The 24,703-nt window shown below is 54.0% G+C and overlaps 4 protein-coding genes across 5 annotated transcripts; 1 reads left to right on the top strand and 3 right to left on the bottom strand.

The window, feature by feature from the left end:
• Positions 1 to 66: 66 nt before the first annotated feature.
• Positions 67 to 1,756, top strand: TMEM223 (transmembrane protein 223). Its single transcript, XM_032879277.1, has 2 exons — positions 67 to 364; positions 1,324 to 1,756. The coding sequence occupies exons 1-2, from the start codon at positions 67 to 69 to the stop codon at positions 1,614 to 1,616; spliced, it is 591 nt and encodes a 196-aa protein (XP_032735168.1). The 3' UTR covers positions 1,617 to 1,756.
• A 1-nt stretch (position 1,757) lies between these two features.
• TMEM179B (transmembrane protein 179B) lies at positions 1,758 to 4,084 on the bottom strand. 2 transcript variants are annotated; one of them, XM_032879275.1, is made up of 5 exons: positions 3,944 to 4,080; positions 2,896 to 3,083; positions 2,677 to 2,811; positions 2,426 to 2,504; positions 1,758 to 2,207 (listed from the first exon to the last, which is right to left on the bottom strand). In XM_032879275.1, exons 1-5 carry the CDS (start codon positions 4,037 to 4,039, stop codon positions 2,046 to 2,048), a joined length of 660 nt encoding a protein of 219 aa, XP_032735166.1. In that variant the 5' UTR covers positions 4,040 to 4,080; the 3' UTR covers positions 1,758 to 2,045. The 2 variants fall into 2 exon arrangements, with proteins under 2 accessions (XP_032735166.1, XP_032735167.1); XM_032879276.1 differs by having other exon boundaries at positions 2,120 to 2,207; positions 2,400 to 2,504; positions 3,944 to 4,084.
• A 48-nt stretch (positions 4,085 to 4,132) lies between these two features.
• On the bottom strand, positions 4,133 to 14,646 carry TAF6L (TATA-box binding protein associated factor 6 like). Its single transcript, XM_032879274.1, is given in 12 exon segments — positions 4,133 to 4,440; positions 4,442 to 4,936; positions 5,073 to 5,201; positions 8,111 to 8,243; positions 8,604 to 8,824; positions 8,946 to 9,020; positions 10,703 to 10,797; positions 11,270 to 11,320; positions 11,474 to 11,624; positions 12,350 to 12,436; positions 12,889 to 13,048; positions 14,587 to 14,646. Coding segments are annotated over 12 exon segments (1,881 nt in total). The 5' UTR covers positions 14,595 to 14,646; the 3' UTR covers positions 4,133 to 4,164.
• A 5,498-nt stretch (positions 14,647 to 20,144) lies between these two features.
• Positions 20,145 to 24,087, bottom strand: POLR2G (RNA polymerase II subunit G). Its single transcript, XM_032879272.1, has 8 exons — positions 24,051 to 24,087; positions 23,809 to 23,918; positions 21,987 to 22,146; positions 21,184 to 21,234; positions 21,018 to 21,083; positions 20,813 to 20,884; positions 20,581 to 20,614; positions 20,145 to 20,361 (listed from the first exon to the last, which is right to left on the bottom strand). The coding sequence occupies exons 1-8, from the start codon at positions 24,060 to 24,062 to the stop codon at positions 20,348 to 20,350; spliced, it is 519 nt and encodes a 172-aa protein (XP_032735163.1). The 5' UTR covers positions 24,063 to 24,087; the 3' UTR covers positions 20,145 to 20,347.
• Positions 24,088 to 24,703: the final 616 nt, after the last annotated feature.

Here is a 24,703-nt window from a genome sequence, read left to right as displayed (position 1 = left end):
CCGGTAAGCTCGGGGGTGGGGCTGCCGGCCGGAAGTCCCTCCCCGGAAGCGGCGCCGCGCAGATTCATGGCGGCACTGGGGAGGCGGTGGCCCGCGCGGGTGTTACTCGCACTGCGGCCCCTGCACGACGCGGCTCCGCCTCGGGATGTCCTGCTCTTCCAGCATGAACGGGGCCGCTTCTTCGCCGTCCTCGGGCTGTTCTGCGCCGGCCAGGGCGTCTTCTGGGCCTCCCTGGCCGTGGCAGCCTTGGCCCGACCCCCAGCCCGCGCGCTGCCTCTAGACGCAGAGCCCGCAGACCGCGGCCGCCCGGACCTGCGCTCCGCTCTCTGGCGCTACGGCCTGGCCATCGGCTGCGGTGCCATCGGTAAGGTGTGGGCTGGCCTCCCCACCACGGGGACGTGGGGCGGCTGGACAGGACCCTCCCTGCCCCCCAAGGACAGTGCGGGGCTCCCGACCTGGAGGCCCCCCCAGCCAAGCCCTCGGACAGGCCTGGGGTACTGCGAGCTTGAACAGTTACACCGCTCTGGACCCGTCTCCTTGTCCTTAAAGCAGGGGTGTACATGAAGGCTGTTGGGGAGGAAGGATGAACACGAGAGTCGGGTAGAAGAACTCGGTAAATGTGACTGTCATGGCTGAAAGGGTCCGTAGACAAAAGGACGAGACTGATACAAAGCGAAGGTCAAGCAAAGCTTTATTTCGTGCCAAGCATCGCGAATCAAACTGACCGGCCAGGGCCGTCTCTTGCAAAGAGGCGACCCCTCCCAGCCTCACAGACTAACTTTTATAAAGACCGCGTGGTCGAGCCTGGCCACACACAGGTGGCCAACTGAATTACAATTCACCCTATAGTAGCCATCTGAACTAGCCTATCACTCTGGTCAGGATTGGCGCCCAAAAGGCAGGGCCCGCATTCTTGGGTGGTTAGGGAGGTGCTTTCCTGATTGGATGTCTCCACCTGGCTTGGCTCATCCTTGGCGGGTAGGGAGGTGATACGTGCGCTTTCCCTTGATTGGACGTTTCCACCTGGCCGGACACGTCCCTGTATCTGAACTCCATTATGTCTGCCCAGCCTGACATGTCCTGGTATCTGAGCTCCGTTATGGGGACTATTTGGCCGTATTTCACCAGTTCTGTTTCTAAGCGCTTTCCTCTTGTGGGGAAGGGGCAGGTTCAATCTAAGTTTACTGCATAAACAACAAAATGGCTCGCTCTGGCTAAGTAGGCCCTTACAATGGCAACTTTTTTAAATTCAGGGACACTGTTAAGGTTGCTGCTTGGCTCTTCAGCAGAAATCCCTCACCCCGAACATTGGTCTTCCTGCAGGTACCCTGGTACTCGGCGCTGGTCTTCTCTTCTCCCTCCGTTCTGTGCGTTCGGTGATGCTGCGGGCTGGAGGAAAGCAGGTGACCCTCACCACTCATGCCCCCTTTGGCTTGGGTGCTCACTTCACCGTCCCTCTGAACCAGGTATCCTGCGTGGCCTACCGTGGTGAAGTCCCTGCTATGCTGCCTCTGAAGATCAAAGGCCGGCGCTTCTACTTCCTCTTAGACAAAGCTGGACACTTCCCCAACACAAAACTCTTTGACAATACTGTGGGTGCCTACCGCAGCTTGTGAAGAAACCATTGTGGGTAGCTCACCCCTCCCAGAGGGGACTAAAAACTGAACCTTAGAGATAGGGTGACAATCAGGGTCACGACACAAGGGCGCCCAAGGTTCATGAACAGCAAATAAAAGAGGAGTCATCAAGAGGGCAACTGACAGAACCTCTGCCTTTTGTTACATGTCTGTTGAGCTCTGTCCTCCCGTCCACCTGTCTACAGTGCTTTAACACCAAGAACTCAGTACCAAGAGGAAGGAAGAAAGTAATATAATATTCTGTTACAAAAAGAGCTGTAGGAAGAGAGGTGGGGGTGGGGGCTATCATCATGTTTCCCTCGTGGAGGGAAAACAGGCTCCCAGCATAAACAGGGCCAGGAGGGGACAGCAGGATTGTAGGCACTTGGGCAGAGTCTTTGGCTGCAGGAAGCATTCTTTGGTTCCTCTTCAGGAATGAGAAGGGCGTGGCCCAACCAGAGCATCTGTCTCAGAGCTCCACTCAGGGTCGCCCCGCTCCAGAGGCCGGTATGGGGTGGCTTCGGACTTCCACTGCACCACCTGAAGCACCAAGACCACACACCACAATACCAGATTCACCCAAGAAGAGGTCTGTGGGAAACAGGAACAGGAGTGTGAGGAGTGTGAGGAGTGTGGCCATCTCAAATCCAGTCCCACCCACGAACCACCATTCTCTGTTCGCTGTCAGGCTGAAAGCCCTTCAGCCCCTCACAGCCTCTCACTGGAAAGCACCCTTACAACTACAGATGCTTATAGGAATCTGGGAATCCCTGGGTTTCGAACCAGTCTTTCATATCCCGGGACCTCACTTCAGCATTGTGTAGGTTGGAGTAAAACTGCAGGGCGGTTCCAGGGGGTGTCCACGGAATTTTCTGGGCTTCAGAGCAGCTGCGAGGTCAGAGAGACGGTGGTGAGAAAGGGCAGAACATACCCGACACTCCCATGCCCAGGTGCCCTTCAGGATGGGAGCAACTGACAGGGACAGAGAGGGAGTTACAGGCTCCCCTCTGTGGACGCAAGGCAGTCAGCCCCAGCCAGGGTCCCCTCCCTCTCCCGTTACCTAATTGTAATGTTCAGGGAGACGATGGATTTGCAGAGAGAACGGGTGCCAAATCGAAGGATACAGGCAGCCACTAAGACCAGGAAGATGGCTATAGCGGAGATGACCAGTGCTATGCAGAGCCCTATAGGGCCTCTATGAGGAGGTAGAGAACCAGCTTTGTGGGTGAGATGGGACTTCTCCCAGCTCAAACCCCGGCCCTCAGGGTAGGGCAATCACCTGTGGGAGTCCTCGATGCAGCTGCTGTAGACCCAGAAGAGCAGAAGCAGGAGACAGTAGAGGGCCAGGAGGCCAGAGACCCCAGCCACAAAGTAGCAGAGGGACGGGGCCGAGGGCTGGCCTAAGGCCAGGGAGGAGCCATTCAGGGTGGCCACACCATACAGGGGACAGCGGCCACTGAAGGAGCCCTGTGAAGAGAAGCTGCTGAGATGTCTGGTTAGCGCCTCAGCACAGGCTCATAGCAAGTGTGAGGGATAATCTAGGAGAGGGCCACCCTAGGAAGTTCTAGATGCACTGTCAGTTCCTGTTTCTGGGCCAGTAGTGTGGAGAGGGCCTGCTGGGGAAGTCAAACCTGCTGTGGCCAGAAGGATCAGGAAATAGACGGTGGTTATAAAGGACAGTGAGCTCCGGAGATGCCTCACAAGTTCTGGTCTCCCCTCTGCAGAAATCCTAAAGTAAAACCAGGACTTGTGTAACCTTCAACTATCTCCGATGTTTTTTCATCCGTTAAAAAAAAACACCACCTAATAGTGCCTACTTCATATTCATAGGGTTCCATGCCCCTGGGTCTACGAAGACGACTGCCTGGGTGGGAAAACCCTTGGGCTTTCGGTGGGGGTTTTCTACATGGCTGTTTTGTCATTCACACACACTGGACTGCAATCCTGCGCTAGCCCGGCATCTCCACCACCCTAGGTTTTATTTCCTAGCGGAGCCCGGCACAACAGTGTCTGATTTAAAGGATGAAGGCAGGGCCTGGACCGAATTCTGCTGCAGAACTAGGCTAAGGTTATACAGCCGGAGCCACCAGGCCGGGCTATGTCTGGTGCTGTCAGTCAATCCTGAAGACTCGTCCTTGCGGCAAGGAAACGGATGAGAAGCAGAACTCCTGCCGGAGAGGCCACAGAGCCCGATCGGCGCCCGCCGGGCCTCACGCAGCCCACCGACTCCGAAGAGCAGCACGACGGGACCGGGCCGGCCCGGACAGCAGCACCAGCATCCCACCCCACCTCCCCGACACCCAGGCCGGCCCGGCCCCGCCCCGCACCTGGGTCCGGGTCAGCGTCGCGGCCGCCACTGCTCCGCACAGGAAGGCGGCGGTGAAGAGCAAGAGCTCGAGGCGCTGCAGCCAGGGCAGCGCCATGGCGCCCCCGCCATCAGGAAGCCAACCGCCCAAGCCCCGCCTCATCCGGCGCGGCACGCGAGCGCGGAGACGTCACTTCCGACGCAGGGCTTTATTTACAGAGGAGGGGGTGGGAACGCGCCGCTTCACAGCGGAAGGTACAGCGAGTAGTCTGAGAGCGCCCAGCGGCGGGCCGGGCGGCCTGTGCGGCCGATCATGGGCAGCTTCTGCACATAGCGCGAGGCCGGGCTGGGCCCGTATGGCGCGGGGAAGGCCGTCTGGAAGAGGCGCCCGCGGCACCGCCTCCCGGCCTGCCGCCCGGCAATGATGAAGCGAAAGTGGGGGGCGCCGCGCGGGGCGAAGCGGCTCTTCTGGAAGACGTCGCGGGTGCCGGCGCCGGGCCCCTGCTGCCGGGGCGCCCCCCCGCGCCCGGTGCATGCGCGGCAGCGGCCGGCTCTCGGAGGCGGCGGGCGCAGAGGCTGCCGCGGGGCCGCCGCCGCGGGGGCTCTCGTCGCCCTGCGGGCTGACCATGGCGTTGGCCGTCAACTGCGGCATCTTGCGCACCGAGTCCGGAGCGGCCGCCGGCTCCTTCTTGTCCCCGGGCGGCCGCGGAGTGCTGGGTGCGGGCTGACCGGTGCCAAAGCGGGTGGCCAAGCTGTCCCCGAAGAAGGCGTACAGCTCCCGGTAGATGTCCGCCAGGGTCACCGATGGGGAAGGGTCCTCCGGCCCCGCGCCTCCTGGCGGCAGCGGGAGGACAGACCCAAAGCCTGGCTCCGCGCTGCCCCCGGAGGGAGACTCCTGCAGAAGGAGGCTGTCCCAGGGGAGATCATCGGAGCCCCGGCACCCCCTGCCGCTTGGGCCGCTCTTGTTGGGCTCTGCTGCCTGGGCCTTCATCTTCAGCAGTCGCTCCACAGCCACCTGCAGGAGCAGAGGAACCAGGATAGGCAAGAACTAGGAGGAACCAGGGCCCATTAAGTTTTCCAAAGTAAGGCAGGTGAGCGAGCTGCTGAGCTCAAGCAGGGAAGAAGGGAGGCTGGAAGGGGCAGGCACTCACCAGAATGGCTCCATAAACCTTGTGCCCATCTGCTTTAACCTGGGCGTTAGAGACGGAATAATCATCTAGCACAGCCTGCAGATTTGTCCAGTAAGTGGACAGGTGTGGGTACAGGACTCGTTCCACCGCCTGGGAGAGAAGGAACACAGTAGGCACCTCTTTGTTGCTTATGGCCTCTCAAGTACCCTTTCCCATGGAAGACCTGCTTTCTATCTCCGATATGAAATTCTTAGCCTGGCATATTCAACCAGCATTTATTTGGAACCCACTCTATACCCAAACCTTTGCTAAGCACTGGCGATAAAGGTCAGGTACAAAGACAATATAAAGTGACCCAACTATCACTGACCTGTATGACAGGGGCTAAGAGGGCGTGAGTAATGCCCAGGGCTAGAAACAGATTTAATTTGCCAACTATTACCCTATACGCTCAGTAGGCAACTACTATTCTTGCTGAGATGTAAACTGGGACTCAGTTCAAACCACCTGCCCCAAAACAAACTGATCAGAGACCTGGTCTCTGATTATGTATCAAGTTAAGACTTCACAGAGGTGACCTCCGTTATGCACTTTGCTGGGTGGGAGTTCTCCGGCCGGTCATCCACAGCCTGAAGATTTGACAATGTTAACAAATGGGCAAGTTCCTCGAGAAATAGAACTTACTGCTGACTCAGCTATTAAAAACTTGAGTAATTCTCTAACCACAGTAGGTACCTAACCACAAATAAAATCATTGCTAAAATTGAGTCTACAGATATTCAAGGAAAAGAGCATCTCAATCTCACAAGAACAAACAAGAAATGCTCCCACCATGCCTCAGTCTATGAAGTCAGTGTAACCCTGATAATAAAACTCTACAAGGACAGTACAAAAGAAGAAACTTGTTATTGATTTCACTCCTGAAAACAGAAAAAAATTAAAATTTAGTAAGCCCGAAAGTTTACAAAAAATGCCTTATATTCCAATAAAAGATTTAGGGTTTTTTTTTTTTAAATCTTTACTATATTGAGTCTATACACAAAAATGTAATGATGGTTTACTATTAAAAATCCATGGGGTGCTTGGGTGGCTCAGTGGGTTAAGCCTCTGCCTTCGGCTCAGGTCATGATCCCAGGGTCCTGGGATCAAGCCCCATCTGGCTCTCTGCTCAGCAGGGAGCCTGCTTCCTCCTTTCTCTCTGCCTGCCTCTCTGCCTACTTGTGATCTCTGTCTGTCAAATAAATAAATAAAATCTTTAAAAAAAAAAATCCATAAACGGGAGCCTAGGTGGCTTAGTCGGTTGGGCTCTTCGTTTCCACTTGGTGATCTTGGGGTCATGTAGCGCAGGGTCTGCTTGAGTCGGCTTGTCCCTCCCCTACCCCCTCCCCCTGCCCTGCTCTCGAGTGTGCAAGTGTTCTCTCTAAATAAGTTTTCTTTTTAAATCCATAAATACAATTAATCTCATTAACAGATAAAATCACAAAAACCTTAGGATCAATCAAAAAAATACAGAAAAAGCATTTTGTAAAAGTTAAACATAAATAATTAAATCAAGAATATAAAGCAGTATGGGGCGCCTGGGTGGCTCAGTGGGTTAAAGCCTCTGCCTTCGGCTCAGGTCATGATCCCAGAGTCCTGGGATCGAGCCCCACATCGGGCTCTCTGCTCAACGGGGAGCCTGCTTCCTCCTCTCCCTCTCTCTGCCTGCCTCTCTGCCTACTTGTGATCTCTGTCTGTCAAATAAATAACTAAATAAAATCTTTAAAAAAGAATATAAAGCAGTATGAACTAATTTATCCGAGAAAGGTTACCAGTAAACACAAGGTAAATGTCAGCCTAAATGGGAAGGATATTAGCACTTCTCTCAAAATTGGAAATGACATGGGTGCCTGGGTGGCTCAGTGGGTTGGGCCTCTGCCTTCCGCTCCGGTCGTGATCTCAGGGTTCTGGGATCGAGTCCCACATCGGGCTCTCTGCTCCGCAGGGAGCTTGCTTCCTCCTCTCTCTCTCTGCCTGCCTTTCTGCCTACTTGTGATCTCTGTCTGTCAAATAAATAAATAAAATCTTTAAAAAAAAAAATTGGAAATGACATGGGGCACCTGAGTGGCTCAGTCGGTTAGGTGTCTGCCTTCAGCTCAGGTCATGATCCCGGGGTCCTGGGATCCAGTCCCGCATTGGCTCCCTGGGCTCAAGGGGGACCCTGCTTCTCCCTCTCCTCTGTGCGCATGCTCTCTGTCACTATCTCTTTGTGTCTCTCTCAAATAAATAAAATCTTAAAAAAAAAAAAATTAGAAATGACACAAGGATGCCCCCTATCTTTATATGTAAAATGATACTAGCAGTCCTAGCAATAAAACAGAAAGAAATTAAAGGCAATAGCTTTAGAAAAGATGAAATAAAGCTATCATTATATTTACCATATGATCCACATTAAAAACCCGAAAAAGTGAGGCACCTGGCTGGCTCAGTGGGTAGTGTGTGCCACTCTTGATCTTGGGGTCATGAGTTCCCCATGGTGGGTACAGAGATTACTAAAAATAAATAAGCTTAAAAAAATACTCAGTACAAGAGGAATTGAGGGATAGTTCCTTAACATGATTAGCACAGTATGGGCAGGGATTCATGAAGTGGAGATATATTAGTACTTGCCACGTAGGACTTTTTTTTTTTTTATAAAAGATTTTATTTATTTATTTGACAGAGAGATCACAAGTAGACAGAGAGGCAGGCAGAGAGTGAGAGGGAAGCAGGCTCCCCGCTGAGCAGAGAGCCCGATGCGGGGCTCGATCCCAGGACCCCCGGGATCATGACCTGAGCCGAAGGCAGAGGCTTGAACTCACTGAGCCAGCCAGGCGCCCCCACGTAGGACTTTTGAAAGCATAAGACACTGATCTACAGAAAATCATGCTACCAACTAGCCTGGCTTCAGGCAAGAACTCTACACATGGAAACGGCAAGCATAGACCATTTTTATGAGAACAGACACATAAATACCACCGTTCTATTTACAAATGGGAGCTCTTATGGCTGTGTCTGTGGGGAAAGGCCAGGGTCCTCACCTTCCAGCCAAGGGCATGCAGCCCCACCACAGCCCCGTAATGAGAGCAGAGAGGCCGCACCGGGTCTGCCAAGACCTTCTGCAGGGAGAGCAGGATCTGCTGATAAAGGCCGCTCACCAGGTCCCCGTGGGTCCTACGGGCGCAGCATTGGGTCAGGGAGGAGAACGAGGCATGGGGCCAGCCAACTGGACTCAAGTCAGGGCACACAGAGAAAATGGCGGTGGCCTGGCACACTGAGGTAAGCAAACAAGGTGGCTCGTTGTTCAGGGACCGAAGACTACCCAAGGGGCTGAAGGACCAAGCCCTTGGCGCAGTCGCCGTCCGCTTCCACAACCCCGGCGCGCCACAGTGCAGCGACCGGAAAGCTCTAATGCAGAGAGGCTCCCTGACCTCATGACATAGGGCCTTGAAGCCAAACATTTCCACCCCCTCCCACCACAACCCCCTCAGCACTGTGGCAGCCCCCCTCTGTTGGGCTAGGCCCAGTGGCTACCAGAAGATGTGGCTGAGCAGGAGGGCGGCGCCATCCCGAAGAGTCCAGTGGTCATTCAGAGGGTTGATGGAGGCAGCCAGCGGCTCTAGGACGCAGTAGAGGACGCTGCCCACCAGGGAGCGAACGTATGGCCCCAAGCACAAGTGTGGGTTCCGAACCAGGCTCCGGGCCACTTGCAGGAGCCGGTGCAGCTGCTCCAGGTCGTGGCTGACAGATTTCACCTGTTTGCAGAAGACGCCGGCTGAGGGGCACACGAGGGGGCAGGGAGGGGGCGGCGGCTCTGTGGGCACCCGCCACCAGCCCTACCCGGGGCTGGGTCACCTCCCCGGCCTGCTCACTCACCCCACTGACCACATAGACAAAGTAAGGCAGGAGGGCCGCTATCTTGGAGTTAGTCTGCAGGTCCTGGAGAGCAATCTGAAAAGGAAGGAGCCAAACTGCCCTGGATCCACCAGCCCCAGGGAAAAACCGACAGTTTTTAAAGGACAGCTGAGTATCTCTAAAGTAAAATTGTAAACATTCTCACTCTTTGATTCAGCAACTGTATTTCTGTAAATGTAACCCACCGTAAGAAATAACCACTCATGGGACCCCTGGGCAGCTCAGTCGGTTGGGCGCCTGCCTTTAACTCAGGTCATGATCCCAGGGTCCTGGAATCGAGTCCCGCATCAGGCTCCCTGCTCAGTGGGGAGTCTGCTTCTCGCTCTGCCTGCTACTCCCCCTGCTTCTTCCCTCTCTCTCTTTCAGACCAGTAAATGAATGAAATCTTTAAAAAAAAAAAAAAAGAAAGAAAGAAATACCCACTGACAAACATACCCACTCCTACCCATCTGTGACAACACGAAACTGAATACAATGTTAAGTTCTAACACATTTTTTAAAAAAATATTATTTGTGCTTTCTTTTTTTAAGATTTTATTTACTTATTTGACAGAGAGAGATCACAAGTAGGCAGAGAGGCAGGCAGAGAGAGAGGGGGGAAGCAGGCCCCCTACCGAGCAGAGAGCCAGATGCAGGACTCGATCCCAGGACCCTGAAATCATGACCTGAGCCGAAGGCAGAGGCTTAACCCACTGAGCCACCCAGGTGCCCCTGTCTAACACATTTTTAATGGAGAAAAGCAGCTATTCTAAAACCAGATGTTTTGGTTTATACTAGAGTAATCACAGTTAAAACATAGGGGAAAAAAGGTAGGCGCTTCTATTAGAGACCCTCACTTTCCAGTTTGTATGCTTTCATTTTACAATACTTCTGTAATGAAATGCTGGTCTTACTTTTGTAGCAGAAAGAAAGTTAAGTAAATGAGAAAAACTGTCCTAGGCGTGAATCTCGGCTACCTGTGACCCCCAGACTCTTCTGGATAAAGGTCCTCAGCAGGTATCACGAAGGCAGACAACATGCTGGCAAGGCAGGTGCTCAACTCCCAGGCCCTCCATCCAGCCACCTGCCCTGCTCCTGGGGAACCAGAGCCGTGCTTCTGAGGCAGGAATGTACGGTAGCGACATTCCCAATTTTGCCGTGGGAGTGGCAGCAACAGCCAGACACGTGGGGAAGTGGGGGATGTAAGCCCTCTAGGAGAGGCCACATGCGTGAGCAGACCACCAAACCAGTGCTGTCCTGATTCTGGACAGAAGGGGACTGACCACAGGTCGCATCCCGCAGGCCCTGAGGAGTCCCAGAGGCTAAAGCGGCAGGGTCTCTGAGCCGGCCGGGCACCCTGACCTGACTGCCTCTACCTCCCATCTCTCCCTCTCAAGTCCAGGCAAATGAAAGCTGCCATGTGCCTGTCCCCTTCCCCCCGCCCCGTGGCCGCAGGTCAATACTCACCCTAAAGCGTAGGTTCTGGAATTAAAGGGTGGGGGTACTGACCACGTGAGCCCCCTAAATGCCCCAGCTGAGTTGCTGGCTCCAGAGGAACAAGGGTTCCTGCTAGAATGGTTAGAATCTGCCCTGGAGGAGGACCAGCCTGAGAGTATGACACCGCCACCGACAGCAGCCTCCAGCCATGTTAGCCCGGCGGTGTGGAGTGGACAGGAAGCAGGCATCTGAGAGGGCTTTCAGGGAACCTGAACGCTGGCCTTTGTGCCCCACTCGCTCACCTTCATCAGCTGTGGATCGTCCCCCAGCACAGCCCGGGTCACTTGTTGGTAGTACTTGAGAAGGTCATCAGTCAGCGAAGACACCGCGCTGGGCACTGCACGCGGATGGGCAGGAGGTGGTCAGGGTGGAGAGCCCAGCCCTCTCCCAGCCTCCCCTGCGTGCTCTCCCTCACCCCCTTACCCTCCACCCTCCACCCTCCCCGCCAGGAGCCCATGCAGACAGGACTCCCATGGCGCAGCCACCAGCTCTGACCTTGCTGCTCTGCCCGCCTCTGCTCTGTATTCTGCCTCCCACCTGTCCTCCACTAGGCAGATTCCTGCTCCGTCCTAATCCCTCCTGGACCCCTGCCATCAGGGACCCCAGCTGCCCAGACTTGTGTGCCAGCATTCAACACCCCACAACGTGACGGGTTCCAAGACTGGGCTGCTATCTCCAAATCCGAGCCCCCGCAGGACCAGGTATCAGTAAATACTTGTCAGATGAAGAATCAGAGAAATGGGGTGCCCCCCTCACGCCAGCTCCTAAGAAAGGAAAGCTCAGAGCCCATTCCCCATACCACCCCTTACCTGATCCTTGCGGGGCCAGGTTCCCTTTGCCGTCTAGGTAGGAGACATGAACTAGAACCAGAGCAAAGAAAGAGGTGAGCCTGGGGTTTTGCCTGTGGTAGCACCGCCCACCCCTGGGTCCTGCTCCATCCACCAGCCAGCCCATCGCCCCTCCTGTGACGACTCTGTTTCTGTCCCCGCCCCACAGAGGGCCTGGGCAGTCACCTCTCACAGCTGTCTCGGCACAGCCTTTAGGGATGTTGGTGGCCAAGGCCAGCTCTACCAGGTTCACCTCTCGGTCCTCAGGGAAGTACAGCTCACCCTCTCTGGCAGGGCGCAGGGGCAGCGCCTCCTGGGATCCATAACCACACACGGCCTGAGCAGAGAGAGGACCAGAGGGCAGGCTGAATCCAGGGAGGGAAGAGACACTCTATAGATCCTGCAGGGGAGTCTACACTGAGGCAAATCCAAAAGTCCTGAGAAAGGGGAGATGCCCCAGGCCTCAAGCCTATTGCTAGGAATCTGGCCGCAGCACCGAGCACTCGCTGGGTCAGGGAGTAGAACATGGTCCCTCCACCCCGATTTGTATGGGCTCTGAGCCCCACACCACTCTGCTGCTGGTCCTCACACTCACCCAACTTTGAAAACACGACTCTTTTTTTTTAAAGTAGGCTCCATGCCCGATGCGGGGCTCAAACTCACAACCCTGAGATTAGGAGCCACATGCTCTACTGAGCAAGCCAGCCAGGCGCCCCAACACTACTCTCTTCTCAACCTGACCTCCTCCCCTCGAGTCCCTACCCCCCAACAACTACGCAGGACATTTTAACATCCACATTTGTGCCCAGGCTCCTCCCTTACCCAGAATGTCCCCCTCTTCCCCTCTTAGCTGAGTCTAATGCAAGCCTCCCTTCAAAGCCTGCATCGAGTCCCAGCTCTTCCAAGAAGGCTTCCCGAACCTCTGGGCCCCCCAGCACTGTGGCGGCCATGAGCTTCCCTTGTGCGCACGCTGGGTTTTCGTGTCTCCGTGGTGCCAGCCCCGAGCAGGGCACGGAGGTGGGTCGTGCCAGCCGAGGCCTCCACAGCCTGGGATCGACTCACCTCCACGCTGCTCCATCGGAGAGCCCTGTTGAAATCCTCGACGGTCAGCTTCCGCCGTTTGGTGTGTTTCATGAACTGCGAGCTATTCTAAGAGGGAAGGAACAAAGTCAGGGGACAGAGAGAAGGGGGTACAGAGTCCCCCCAGGGGAGAGAGACAGACGGAAGGCAAAAAGGACCCCGAACAGAGACCAAAACGCCTGGACTCCAGCGCTGGTCTTGTGCAAACAGCCCTTGATGTAATATTCCCTCTCTGGGACCCGTTTCTCGCATGCAGAATATGAGCACGACCTTGTGTGGCCTGCCCAGCATGGCTGTCAAGAAGATGGGCACGTGAGACCATGCACAGCCAGCACCGTTCGCCAGGAAGCCCCTCTGGCTCAAAGGGGAACTCTGGAGAGGGCAGGGACGGCCTCCTCCATTGCCTTGCCTCGAAGCCCGAGTAGGGGCCGCACCCATACCTGTGTAATACATCCCTGCAGGAGGGGGCGACCACCGGGAGGGGAGAGCAGGGAGGGTGCAGGGAGGGAAGGGGAGCGGACCTGCGTGGCCTCTCTGAGCCGGTAGCACACGTCCTCTGCGAGCAGGGCCGCCACCTCGTCGCTCAGCTCCAGGCCCGTGCTCTCTGCCATGAGCCGGACCGACTCCCGAGGGATCTCCACAAACCGCCGCTCTTCCCGCTCTGACATGGCTCCGCTGGAGCTGGGAGCCAGGAGAGAAGGCCTAAAAAGCCACCCAGGCCCCCTCGGAGCACAGGAGCCTGCCTCAAGGCCTTCTGAGCCAGGCTCCCTGCTCTTGCTCCAGAAACCCCAAACCAGGCGCCACTGAGGTAAAGTGCAAGAAACAGACGAGCCGGGTCAGACAAGTGTTGCCTGAGAAAGGGCCTGGCCTTGGGAGTTCACGGAACTGGGCCCCAGCCGTGCCCTACCACTTCCTGAGTGAACGTGGCCGAGGTCTGTCAGCCTGAGCCTTGGTGTCCCAACCTGGGGAACACAGGCAATCACCCCCGCCCTCCCTAATTCACGGGCTGCTGTGAAGACGAATGAGCTGGTGCAGGAGGAAGCCAGGGACTAGAACGGTACCCAGATGGACAACGGAAGATGTAACCACGGTCAGTTACAAGTAAAAACGTCATGTCTTCCTCCCCCTGATTCTTGCTACAGCCACTACCTACTGAGTCTTGATGAAAACAGTACTTTCCCCCTTGCTCAAAAGCCTTCAGTCCTTCCCCACAGGTTCTAAAAGAAACTCTCAACTCCCCAGCTTGACATTCTGGGTTTGGTCCCAAATCCCCACAGGTGTTCAAGCTGATCCCTCCTCCCAGGAAGACCAGCCTAGTGTCTTCCCGCCTGCCTTGCGCTCCTCCACCAGTGCTCAGGCTGGTCTGCCTCCCCCTTTACTCCAAGCCCCCACCCTCTTCTCTTTGCTAAAGTGACGCCAGGCTTCCCTGTAAGGTCTTCCTGCTCATATGCCACTGGGGACTGTCAGGCTTTCAGCAGCTGGGCTTTTTGCCCATGTGTCTGGTCTTCCCCAGTCTGGCCACGAGGCCTAAAGGCAGGAACCTGTTCTTCCGTTCACAGGATATGGCAGAGTAAGAATCCAACAAAAACAGTGGCCGATGAATGACTCTGACACAATTAGAAGGCAGGCCCGTAAGGGCCAGAGTGAGGCGTCAGCACCATGGGCAGCAGGGCTCCAGTTCCAGGGTGACCCACCCAGGAGCTGCCCCACTCCTCCTCTCTGGCAAGGCTCACTGGGTCACGAGTGATCTCCAGGTCCCTAGATCCAATGGGCATCCTACCCTGGCCTCCCGTATGCCTCCCAGTGGCTCCACACTGGCTCTGGAATAGAGAAGAGACCTGGTTCCCAGGTCCTGCATGTCCACCGACTTCTGCAACATTTCTCTCCTGTGTTCTGCATTCCCACCATGGCCTCTTTCCATTCCTCCGCAAAACACCTGCTATCAGGACGTTCATACACTGCGCTACTGGAAACACTCTCCTCCTTCACTCCCAATCTCTAGGTCTAGTAGACTCCTAAGAGGCTCCCTCAAGTCTCAGTTCAAATGTCACTTGCTCCGGGAAGTCTCCTCAGACCTCCACAGTGTCCGGGTACTTTGCCTTCAAAGCAATTATCACAGTTTGTAATTACGTATCTGTGTAACTTTGTGATTAACTCCCACCTCCCCTACTAGACAGTAAGCTCCACACCAGCTAGGATCGTCATGCCTGTTTGCTCACCTTTGCATCCCCAGCGTCGGGCACACTGTCAGCACATAATACGCCCGCAATAAACGCTTGCTGCAAAAACGAACAAAAAACAGCTATTTTTTCTAAACACACGCAATGCCTGAGGCACAAAGCTAAGTGCTTTATATGGCTCATACTTCATTTTATCCTCATTAACAATGAAATAAGTATTATATAAGTACTATGTCAATTTCACAGTCAAGGAAATCAAAGCTCTGAGGGATTCATGTTCAGTGACTTGTCCGAGACCACCCAGCGAGCACTAAGTAGGGAGCAGGGACCAACTCTTGTTCCCAATCATCAGGAGTGGCGGGCTGTGTGGGGAACAAGGCCTGCATTCCCAGCCCGAAGACTCGGCGTTGGAGACCCGCCAACGGGTAATTCTGAAGTTTCTGTTTCCCTGTCCGTGAAATGAGAATATGAAGTCCTGCCCACGCGGAAAGCGCGGACAGAGTTTCCCTACTGGATGCCCACATTAAGACCCACAAAGTCCAGGTTCTGACCAAGGTCTCCCTCCACCCCAATCTCCTCTCTGCATCCTCAGAGCCACTAGCCACACTGGGAAAGAGCGTGGGACCTGACCGCCACCGGCCTCGGGGGCGGGCATCCCCCTCACCAAGCCTCGCTTCATCCCCGATCCAGAAGCGGCGGGGTGGGGTGGAAGAGGTCAGGGGTTACCGAACTTGGGTCACGTGGTCAGAGAAGGGGGCGGGCCCCCAGAGGAGCCGGCCCTAAGACCGGTGAGTGCGCGGCCCACAGCGGGACGGAGAGTGCGAGGCCCTGCGAGGGACTGCTCACCTGAGGGCTCCGGGCGCAGCGAAAGTGTCTACCCAGGCGGCGGCGGCGGCGGCGGCGGCGGCGGCGGCGGTGGCGGCGGCGGCGGCAGCGCCCACTCACCCTGCTCACCCTAATTCCCTCTCTCTGAGCCCAGGCCCCACCCTCCAAGAGCACAGCCAATCGGCGAGCGCCTTGCGAAGTTCCCGCCCTCCCGGGGGCTTCCGGCCAAGCGGTTGGCCTCTGTGAAGGGGCTGTAAAACCATCTGGGCGCGATGGGGTCACGTGACGTCGAGGCGTCGGGCTTCTTAAAGCAACAGCTCTTGGGAATCTTTGCGAGTAGGTACCTATGGTTTGGCTTGAAAAGCGTATGGTCAAGAATAGCGTCCTTATTCGTTTAGTCTAGTCTGCTCCTGAGTACGTACGCGACTGCAACGAAGCTTTAAACTTTAATGACTAATCAAAGTTTTCTTTGCCCGCTTGCTGGGGATCAGCTTACCCCTCCATCACCTGCACTTCCCTTTCCCGCCGTAGAGTTGGAGCTCCCGGTGGGTATTCTCTTCCGGACAGAAGGGTCTTCCCACTGGCCCGAACTCAACGTGCAAGCTGCAGACGCCAGGGCCATGCTCACTCGGACACCCCACCTCCTATCTTTTTCATTCCTGTTCCTACTGAACAGGAGCCCAAACATAAGCCCTCACCTGCCTCGCAGACTTCCTTGACCGTTCCCCCTGCACGCACTTTCCCGAACTTGCGCAGTTCTCAGTTCAGAACCAAGTGGGGTTAGTGAGTCTAGTATTTGGAGTCAGACTAACCTGGGTCCAAATTCTGCCACCAATTTGGGGCAAATTACCTAACCACATTTTCGCCCAACTACAAAATGGGGTAGTAATACCCACCTCACCGGACTACTGTAGATTAAATGAGATCATGTCTATGAAAGCACTCGACAGAGTTGTGGACGGACCTTCTTTCACATAACAGGGGGCAGACAATGAATCAATTCCTTTACGTTCATCCAAGATGAGGTAGTTGGCAACAGTCTGTTCATTACAGAGAGGAGTATTCCACAAGGGAGCGTGACTGTATACATTCTAGACCTTCCTCCCTCTCTGGGTTAGATGCTGCTGCCTCCAGAAAAGATCCTCCCAGGACAGAGCTGGGAAAGCCAGATGGAGGTGACTCAGGTTGCCATGGCAACACCCCCTAAGCAGCCCATGACCCTGCTGAGTTTCTTCCAGTTACATTCAGAATGACACTAGCAGTAGTTTTCAGTACTGTGCTTCAATGCTCCAGTGTCTGCCCACCTCTGCATAAAGGGAAGGGGCAGGGACTCCTCTGACGTCCTGAGTCTGAAGTCAGCTTAGCAAGATCTGGGCTCCTAGCTCATCTCCTGGCTGAAGTGTTTAATTAGTCTGGAGAGCCACTGGCAACCTTGGAGGCAGGAGACAATGGTGGAAGGCCCTGTGGCCTGTGGGACATACTGACACTGTATTCAAGCTATCTGGGGCCCATCTGCCCCCAAGCTCAGGTGTAGGCAGGGGTTAAGGGAAGCAGTAGTGAGACCCACATGGCCACAGGTAAGAAAGCTGGGTCCACTCACTCCCCAGCCACCTACTGCCTGGCAAAGAGAGCTAATGAAGGCTTTGGTGCCAGATGGACAGTTTAAAAACAAAACAAAAGCCCTACCACTCAATAGAGCTGTGTGACTGTACGCATTCTAGTTGAGGTGTCTCACCTGTTTTGTCAGCCTTCAAGTGGAGTAACAGACAAGACTCCATGGAACCCTTGTGAACAATCCCGTAGTGTGTCAAAGACTTAGCATTAGCAGGCAGATATTCCTGTTACCTGTGACCTTTCTAAGAGGCCATAACTTTCAGTTACAAAACCTTAGAAGAATCCTGGAGACCATCTCCAGGCCATCCGCACTTGCTCCCTTTCCCCGACAGCACGTGCCTTCCTGATGGGTACCACCCCCCACATCCTCACCACCATCTTCGTGCCCAGGTTCCACGAGCAGCTTCCGTCCATCAGTTGCTTCCTTTCTAGGCCCGTGTTACTTCCAGGTTCTCCGCAACACAATTTACAGATGGGTGGCTCCCTCTGAGAACTTGAGAGGAATTTTGCTCTTGGTGACACACATGGTGTTTACAGCTTAGGGGGAGTCCCTACAACCCGGGTGATCCACTCAGAGTACAACAAAGTGGTAGCACAACTATAATGTGGTTTCCGTGGGAAAATTCACTGCAAATCCAGCCCAGAAACTGTCCCAGATTCAACAAACTTGGAAAACGTGGCCCAGTCCCAAGAGCTGGAGACAGAAAAATTAAACAGAAAGGGATGCATGTGAATCCACAGTTATCAGATATCAAGAAGATAACAAACTTGGGGCACCTGGGCGACTCGGCAGGTTAAAACTCTGCCTTCCGATCAGGTCATGATCTCAGGGTCCTGGGAGACCCCTGATCAGCGGGGAGCCTGCTTCCCCACCCCACCCCACCCCCGGCCTGCTACTCTGCCTACTTGTGATCTCTTTGTCAAATAAATAAATAAAATCTTTTTTTTTTTAAGATTTATTTATTTCACAGACAGAAATTACAAGTAGACAGAGTAGCAGGCTGGGAGAGAGGAGGAAGCAGGCTCCCTGCCGAGCAGAGAGCCCGATGGCCGAGCTCGATCCCCAGACCCTGGGATCATGACCTGAGCCGAAGGCAGAGTCTTAACCCACTGAGCCACCCAGGCACCCCAATAAATAAAATCTTAAAAAATAAAAAAAGAGGGCCCCTGGGTGGCTCAGTGGGTTAAAGCCTCTGCCTTCGGCTCACATCATGATCCCAGGGTCCTGGGATTGAGCCCCGCATTGGGCTCTCTGCTTGGCGGGGAGCCTGCTTCCTCCTCTCTTCCTGCCTCTCTGCCTACTTGTGATCTGTCAGATAAATAAATAAATAAAATCTTAAAGGGGAAAAAAAAATCTTTACATAATAATGAGGGGCACCTGGCTGGCTCAGTCAGTGGGGCAGGTAGCTCTTGATCTCAGAGTCATGAGTTCAATCCCCACCCTGGGTGTAGAGATTACTTAAAAGAGGAACCGGTTAGGGGAGCCTGGGTGGCACAGAGAAGGGGTCCACATTCCGTGTTGGCCCAGGTTGTCATCTCAGGGTCATGAGATGGGGCCCCGCATCAGGTTCTGTGCTCAGTGAGCTGTCTGCTGAGATTCTCTCTTCCTCTCCCCTTCCCACTCATGCTCTCTAAAATAAATAGATCAATCTTAAAAACACAGAGAGAGGGCACCTGGGTGGCTCCGTCAGTTGAGGATCTGCCCTCGGCTCAGGTCATGACCCCAGGGTCCTGGGATCCAGCCCCACATTAGAGCTCCCCACTCAGTGGGAAGCCTGTTTCTCCCTCTGCCTCTACCTGCTTCCATTTGTGGGCTCTCTCTGTCAAATAAATAAAAATCTTAAAAAAGAGAAAGAAATAAAGGTTATAAAAAGGAATGGGAGACAGTAACAAAACGTTTTGTGACACACTGTAGAGGTATGAATGGAAAAGCCTCCATCTATCTGTCCAGGAGTGGTGAAGGCAAGGATAAAGAAACCACATTTAAGTGTCATTTTCTTACCATGTTCCAGACACTATTCTGGATGCTTCTTATGGGGGTCTCTGGACCTTGGCATGATTGACATTTGGAACCAGGTAATTCTTTGTTGGGGAGCGGGGTCCTAGACACTGAAGGATGCTATGCAGCACCCCTGGCCTCTTCCCACTAGAAGGCAGTAGTACCATCCATAGTTGTTACAGCCCAAATAAATGTCATTGCCAAATGTCCCCAGGGTGCAAAAATCACCCCAGCTCAGAATCACTGCTTTAATGCATTAGGGCACAATCATCACAATTAACAGTTGAGGGCCTATCCAGGGCCAGACGCCGTGCAAGCCACTTGCACGTGTAAGCTCACACCAGCAGCAACCACCCAGAGAGGGATGTAGTAGGCCCTTTTCTCACGAGAAAACATAAGGTCACCCAGCTAGAACTGAAACCCAGTTTTACACCAACCCAAATACCACGCTTTCTATGACACAATTCTGCTTCCCAAGGAAGTAAAAGAAAGCTGAAAAAGAAGAAAAAGGGAGGAGGGGGAGAAGAATGATTGAGGTTTGCTGGATCGGCAGGCAGCCAGGAGACAGGATGGGAGAGGGCACACCAAGGCAGAGGAATTATATGACAAAAGCAGAGTGTGGGCATCCTGGGAGGGAAGGCGGCATATCTGTTTAGTCTTCCAGTCATTTCACGGATTTTGACCGTGTCACCCCCTATGGACATTTTAAGCCTGTTCCCATTTTCAGTTCAGCTTAGGGATCGATCAGCATTGAAAGGCCTCCATTGTCTGTGAAGCCATCCTAGGGAGGGCTGTGTTGGGATCCCAAAGTCTGGGGTCATTTCTGTCCTCATTTCCCTCCCCCGACCCAACCATCTCGTCTCCCCTCATGCCCAGCTACACCCTTTGTGTTTATGGGTGAGGGAAGCGCAAATACTCTACAACTCGATCGGGACTCGGACTGGCTCTAACGACAGCATCATTTGCTGGAAGCCAGAGACCTGACATTAGTGCCTTCTCTTCAGTGAGGTCAACGTCAACCCTCTGCAAAAGGGTTTAGTCAGATCCTCTGGGTCACTGAGGCTAACTGAGGCATCAGGCCACCGAAAGAGAGACCAGCAACCAACTGGGCTCCAGCCTTTAAGAAAGAATTGTTCTTACCAAATAAAGGAGGTAACACTTCCATGAGAACAGGACCTTTATGGTTAGAATGCACAGTCAGAAATCTGGGGAGTGGTTGCTAAGCAGAAGAACCCAGTGTTTTCTGGGGACAAGGAGCCTTCTCTGCCTCCCCACAGCAGCCAGACCAGGCCTCTGGGCTCCATGAAGTGTGACTACCACATCTCCTAGATAAGGACCAAACAGAGCAGAGGGTCCCAGTGCTCAGCTCACAAGCCCTGCAGAGAACAGGAAAAGCACATCAGTTGGGCTCAGAGCTTGGGGGCAGCCATCAACCAAGCATTCCTCGTCCCATGAGGCGCATGTCCTGGATCTTCCAAGCGGACAGTCCTGAGTTTTCTTCATCTGCAACTCGGGCATTAAGTCCCACGTCCACCCCCTGCCTTCACACACCCCTTCTCCAGGCAACAACCCTGGATGCATGATCAGGCACTCACCCAAGTAGTCGTCCATCAGAGAGCCAATAGCAAACTGCAGGAGGGAAGGCAGAAAGGAAATAAAGCCTGAGCAAGCGCGGGACTAGCCTCTAACCCCCAGCCCCAGGGCTTCTGCCCAGCCATCCCCTCTTCCTTGCAGAAGAGCACAAAATCCCCAGGAACCCTCGGTGGTAAGAAATCAACAGTTCCCACCTCTGCCTGGCACAGGGAAGAGGGCAGGCAAGAGACTCACAATGTCATTCTTGTCCACACGGGTCCCCACAATCTTCAAGCGGATCTCATCATCCTGCTGAATCACAATGTCCTGGGAAGAGGGAACGGGATACTCAGATATGGCACCCCCCCCCCCCTTCCCCCCGTCCTCCCCCCACAAAGCCAAAATCCCTCAGAGGGCTCATTCCTCCTTCCTCCCTCTCATGCACTTCCTCCCCACCCACCTCATCCATTGTCTTGTAACAGGGTGGGTTGGAGTTGGGGTCAAACTCCATCTCTGATGGGATGGACTGAAAGGAAAGCAAGACTGGTCAGCGCTTTCCACAGGTGCTTCCAGAGATGATCAGGACTCTCTCTCCTCCTTAGCGCCCCCAGCATGCCCAGACTTACATGTCGAGAGATGAAGCAGGACATAGGTCCGATTTCTGTGAAGAGCCCCACCTAGGAGGACAACGAGTCTTTAAGGCTTTGTCTTTTATCCCCCAACTCTTGTAAGCTTCCCAACTTTATCTGACTCCTAATAATCTTCATGTTTTAAGGGCACCTGGGTGGCTCAGTGGGTTAAGCCTCTGCCTTCGGCTCAGGTCATGATCTCAGGGTCCTGGGATCTAGCCCTACATCGGGCTCTCTGCTCAGCGGGGAGCCTGCTTCCCCCCTCTCTCTGCCTGCCTCTCTGCCTACTTGTGATCTCTGCCAAATAAATAAAAAATCTTAAAAAAAAAAAAATCTTCATGTTTTGAAACCACTCTGAATGGTATCATCTGCTTTCATGTCTCTCTTCTGCCACGATTTCATTTTAAGTGAAACAAATACAGGCCAATCAAGGCCCAAGGCCTGGGGCTTGTCAGTCCACAATTTGAACACTTGTGCATTACATGACCTTGGCCAGTAGACTTACGTTCTCCACACGGAGGCTTCTATACAAAGGCACACGCCTCAGTCATCGTGAGGTTTTGCGCTGGACCTGGCCCAAGTACTCAACCAATGGAGGCTGCCACTGGTGACTACTCTTTCTGACTTATATTATAGGACCCCGAGGGAGGCAGCACTGAGATTACTGTACCATTTGACAGGTGAGGAAACTGGAAGCACAGAGTGACTTAGCCAAGAACACAGAGTGAGCAAGAGTAGTTGAGACCCATCTCCCATCTTCTAAGCAGCCACCCAACTGCCTCCGCTCTGTACGGTCTCACCTTGTTGACTTGAGTGACAACAGCATCCACAACCTCCCCTTTAAAGGGCCGGAAAACAATGGCCTTGTACTTAACGGGATAAAGAACAAATCCTCGGCCTGGCTGGATCACACCAGCACCAATATTGTCAATGGTGGTGACAGCAATTACAAAGCCATACCTGTAAGGAAGGGAAAAAGAAAGGCACTGTGTGGACAAGAGCCTCTAAAACCATCTGCAACAAGACGGTGGGCATGGGCGTTAGAGAACAGTACAGATGGAAGGAGATAGCACCCCTGCCTGCAGAACTTAATGCCAGAGAGAAGACACGATACTGATCAGTATCTATAATGCCAAATGCTGCTCTCATAATTTCACAATAAATATCCAAGGAGGCTGTGGTCCTTGAGCCAAGAGACCTCAATCTTGGGGATGCCTCAATCACCTAAGAAAAACTTACTAAACACAGATTCCCAGGCCTGTCCCCAGTCTTGATGCTGTCTGGATGAGATGAGGTTCAGGAACTTGCATGTGCATTTTTATTTTTATTTATGTTTTTTAAGATTTTATTTATTTATTTGACAGAGAGAGAGATCACAAGTAGGCAGAGAGACAGAGAGGGGAGGGGAAGCAGGCTCCCTGCTGAGCAGAGAGCGTGATGTGGTACTCAATCCCAGGACTCTGGGATCATGACCTGAGCTGAAGGCAGAGGCTTAACCCGCTGAGCCACCCAGGCGCCCGCATGTGCATTTTTATTATTTATTTATTTGAGAGAGAGAGGACGAGGCAGGAGAAGGGAGGAGGACGGACACTCCCCACTGAGCACGGAGCCCCACATGCAGCTCCAACCCAGGACCCTGAGTTCAAGACCTGAGCCCAAGTCAGACACCTAACCTACTGAGCCATCAGGCCCCCTGCCTGTGTTTATTCCCATGCGGGAGGCCCAAGTACCCACAGCCCAGGGCTCATCCCAGCTCCTTCACATCACCATGTGAGAGGCCCTTCTCTGCAGAGCCCAGAGATGTGCCATGCCAGGTCCTTTGGTCCTGTGGGATAGAAAAAAACAGAAGAGGGGCGTCTGGGTGGCTCAGTCTTTAAGCAACTGCCTTTGGCTCAGGTCATGATTCCAGGGTCCTGGGATCCAACCCCGAGTCAGGCTCCCTGTTCTGTGGGAAGTCTGCTCCTCCCTCTCCCAATCTCCCTGCTTGTGTTCCCTCTCTCGCAGTCTCTGTCATATAAATGGATAAAAATTTAAAAAAAAAAAGAAGAAGAAGAAGAAGAAGTCATAAGAATCACAGGGAGAGGGGGCACCTGGGTGGCTCAGTGGGTTAAAGCCTCTGCCTTCAGCTCAGGTCATGATCCCAGGGTCCTGGGATCCAGCCCCGCATCGGAGGAGGCCTGTTTCCCTTCCTCTCTCTCTGCCTACTTGTGCCTACTTGTGATCTGTCAAATAAATAAGTAAAATCTTAAAAAAAAAAAAAAAAACCACAGAGGGGGAACAGACACAGGAACAATGATTAGGCTGTGAGGCCCATGAGCGCTGGCCTCATTCTATCTTCTTGGCTGCATTGTCCCCGGGCCCAGCCCGGAACCTAGCACACAGCAGGAGATTTAAAAATGTTTGTGGCATCAACCAAATGACCAATCTCTGCTTCAGGGACAGTCTTACGATCCAGCTTTGCAGACAGCGCCGCGGGAACCCAAAGCAGGAAGCAAGTGCCTGCGTGGGGTGCCTGAGAGGGAGAGGGTTCCCCAGGGTAGGGAGCAGGTCCTTGTGGACCTATAGCAGTTGGGGAGAGGCTGGAAGCATCGCGCGCTTCGGTACGAAGGGCGCGGCACTCACTTGCCGGTGCAAGTCCCCTCCACCTCCGTGAAGAGCTTCTGCTTTACGGTGTTGAGCAGGTTGGGGCCGAAGTAGCGCGGGTGCAGCAGGATCTCGTGCTCCAGGGAGATCTGAGGGAAAAGCGGGATGGAGTCCAAGGAAGGCGCTGTAGGGACATGGGGTCAGGAGCAACTCCTTGACCCGGCGCCCGCTTAACTCTTCCTCTCAACCCTGCCCTCGCCGCCACCTGGTGCTCCGCTTACGTGATAAAACATGCTCCCGGCGGGGACACAACAGCGACTAAACTCACACGGGCCCAAGCAGACGCTCCTCCCGCCCAACCGGAAACACACTTAGCCTCTCCGAACCTGCTTCCGGGCCTGCCCTAGAGAAGTGGGCGGGACTCTGCCCCCTCCGTGGACCCAATTGGGCATCGCTATCGGAGGCGGGGATTCCGTGGACCCCGCCCCCCTTTCGCCACGCCCACCGGCGGTCCAACCTCTGGGCTCACAAGTTAACAGCGTCTGACCTAGAGTGGATGCTAAGTAAATAAGTATTTTCTATTTTGTTTTATTTTATTTATTTATCTGAAAGAGAGAGAACAAGCAGGGGCAGCGGCAGGTAGACAGAGAAGCAGGCTACCCGCTGAGCAAGGAGCCCCATGTGGGACTGGATGCCATGACCCTGGGACAGGGATCCCAGCCGAAGAGGGGCACTTATGGACTGAGCCACCCAACCGCCCCAGATAAATACTTTCAAACGGAATTAATTAGCTAATAAAAGACAACATGAATAAAGCGCTTTAGCAAAATGCATTCCTACAGCAAATATTTGAAGGCTGCTTTCATACAGTAACCATAGTAAGTAGCTTTTTACAGCAACCCCCCCAGGCAAGCTTTACCAATGAGGACCCAGG

This window comes from Lontra canadensis, unplaced genomic scaffold, assembly GCF_010015895.1.
Source record: "Lontra canadensis isolate GAN:19392208 unplaced genomic scaffold, GSC_riverotter_1.0 scaffold66, whole genome shotgun sequence".
NCBI lineage: Eukaryota > Metazoa > Chordata > Mammalia > Carnivora > Mustelidae > Lontra > Lontra canadensis.
Note: the sequence above shows the minus strand (reverse complement) of the source record. Positions and strands in the feature narration are given on the sequence as shown.

What these genes read in the sequence shown, in the direction of transcription:
- TMEM223 (XM_032879277.1), top strand. Translation starts at nt 67, where the DNA reads ATGGCGGCACTGGGGAGGCGGTGGCCCGCGCGGGTGTTACTCGCACTG. An exon ending in CATCGGCTGCGGTGCCATCG is followed by an intron (nt 365 to 1,323) that starts GTAAGGTGTGGG and finishes GTCTTCCTGCAG; the next exon opens with GTACCCTGGTACTCGGCGCT.
- TMEM179B (XM_032879275.1), bottom strand. Translation starts at nt 4,039, where the DNA reads ATGGCGCTGCCCTGGCTGCAGCGCCTCGAGCTCTTGCTCTTCACCGCC. An exon ending in CGACGCTGACCCGGACCCAG is followed by an intron (nt 3,084 to 3,943) that starts GTGCGGGGCGGG and finishes TTCTCTTCACAG; the next exon opens with GGCTCCTTCAGTGGCCGCTG. An exon ending in TCCCTGAACATTACAATTAG is followed by an intron (nt 2,505 to 2,676) that starts GTAACGGGAGAG and finishes CTGACCTCGCAG; the next exon opens with CTGCTCTGAAGCCCAGAAAA.
- POLR2G (XM_032879272.1), bottom strand. An exon ending in TTGTCACTCAAGTCAACAAG is followed by an intron (nt 21,235 to 21,986) that starts GTGAGACCGTAC and finishes TTGTCCTCCTAG; the next exon opens with GTGGGGCTCTTCACAGAAAT. An exon ending in GTTACAAGACAATGGATGAG is followed by an intron (nt 20,885 to 21,017) that starts GTGGGTGGGGAG and finishes CCCTCTTCCCAG; the next exon opens with GACATTGTGATTCAGCAGGA.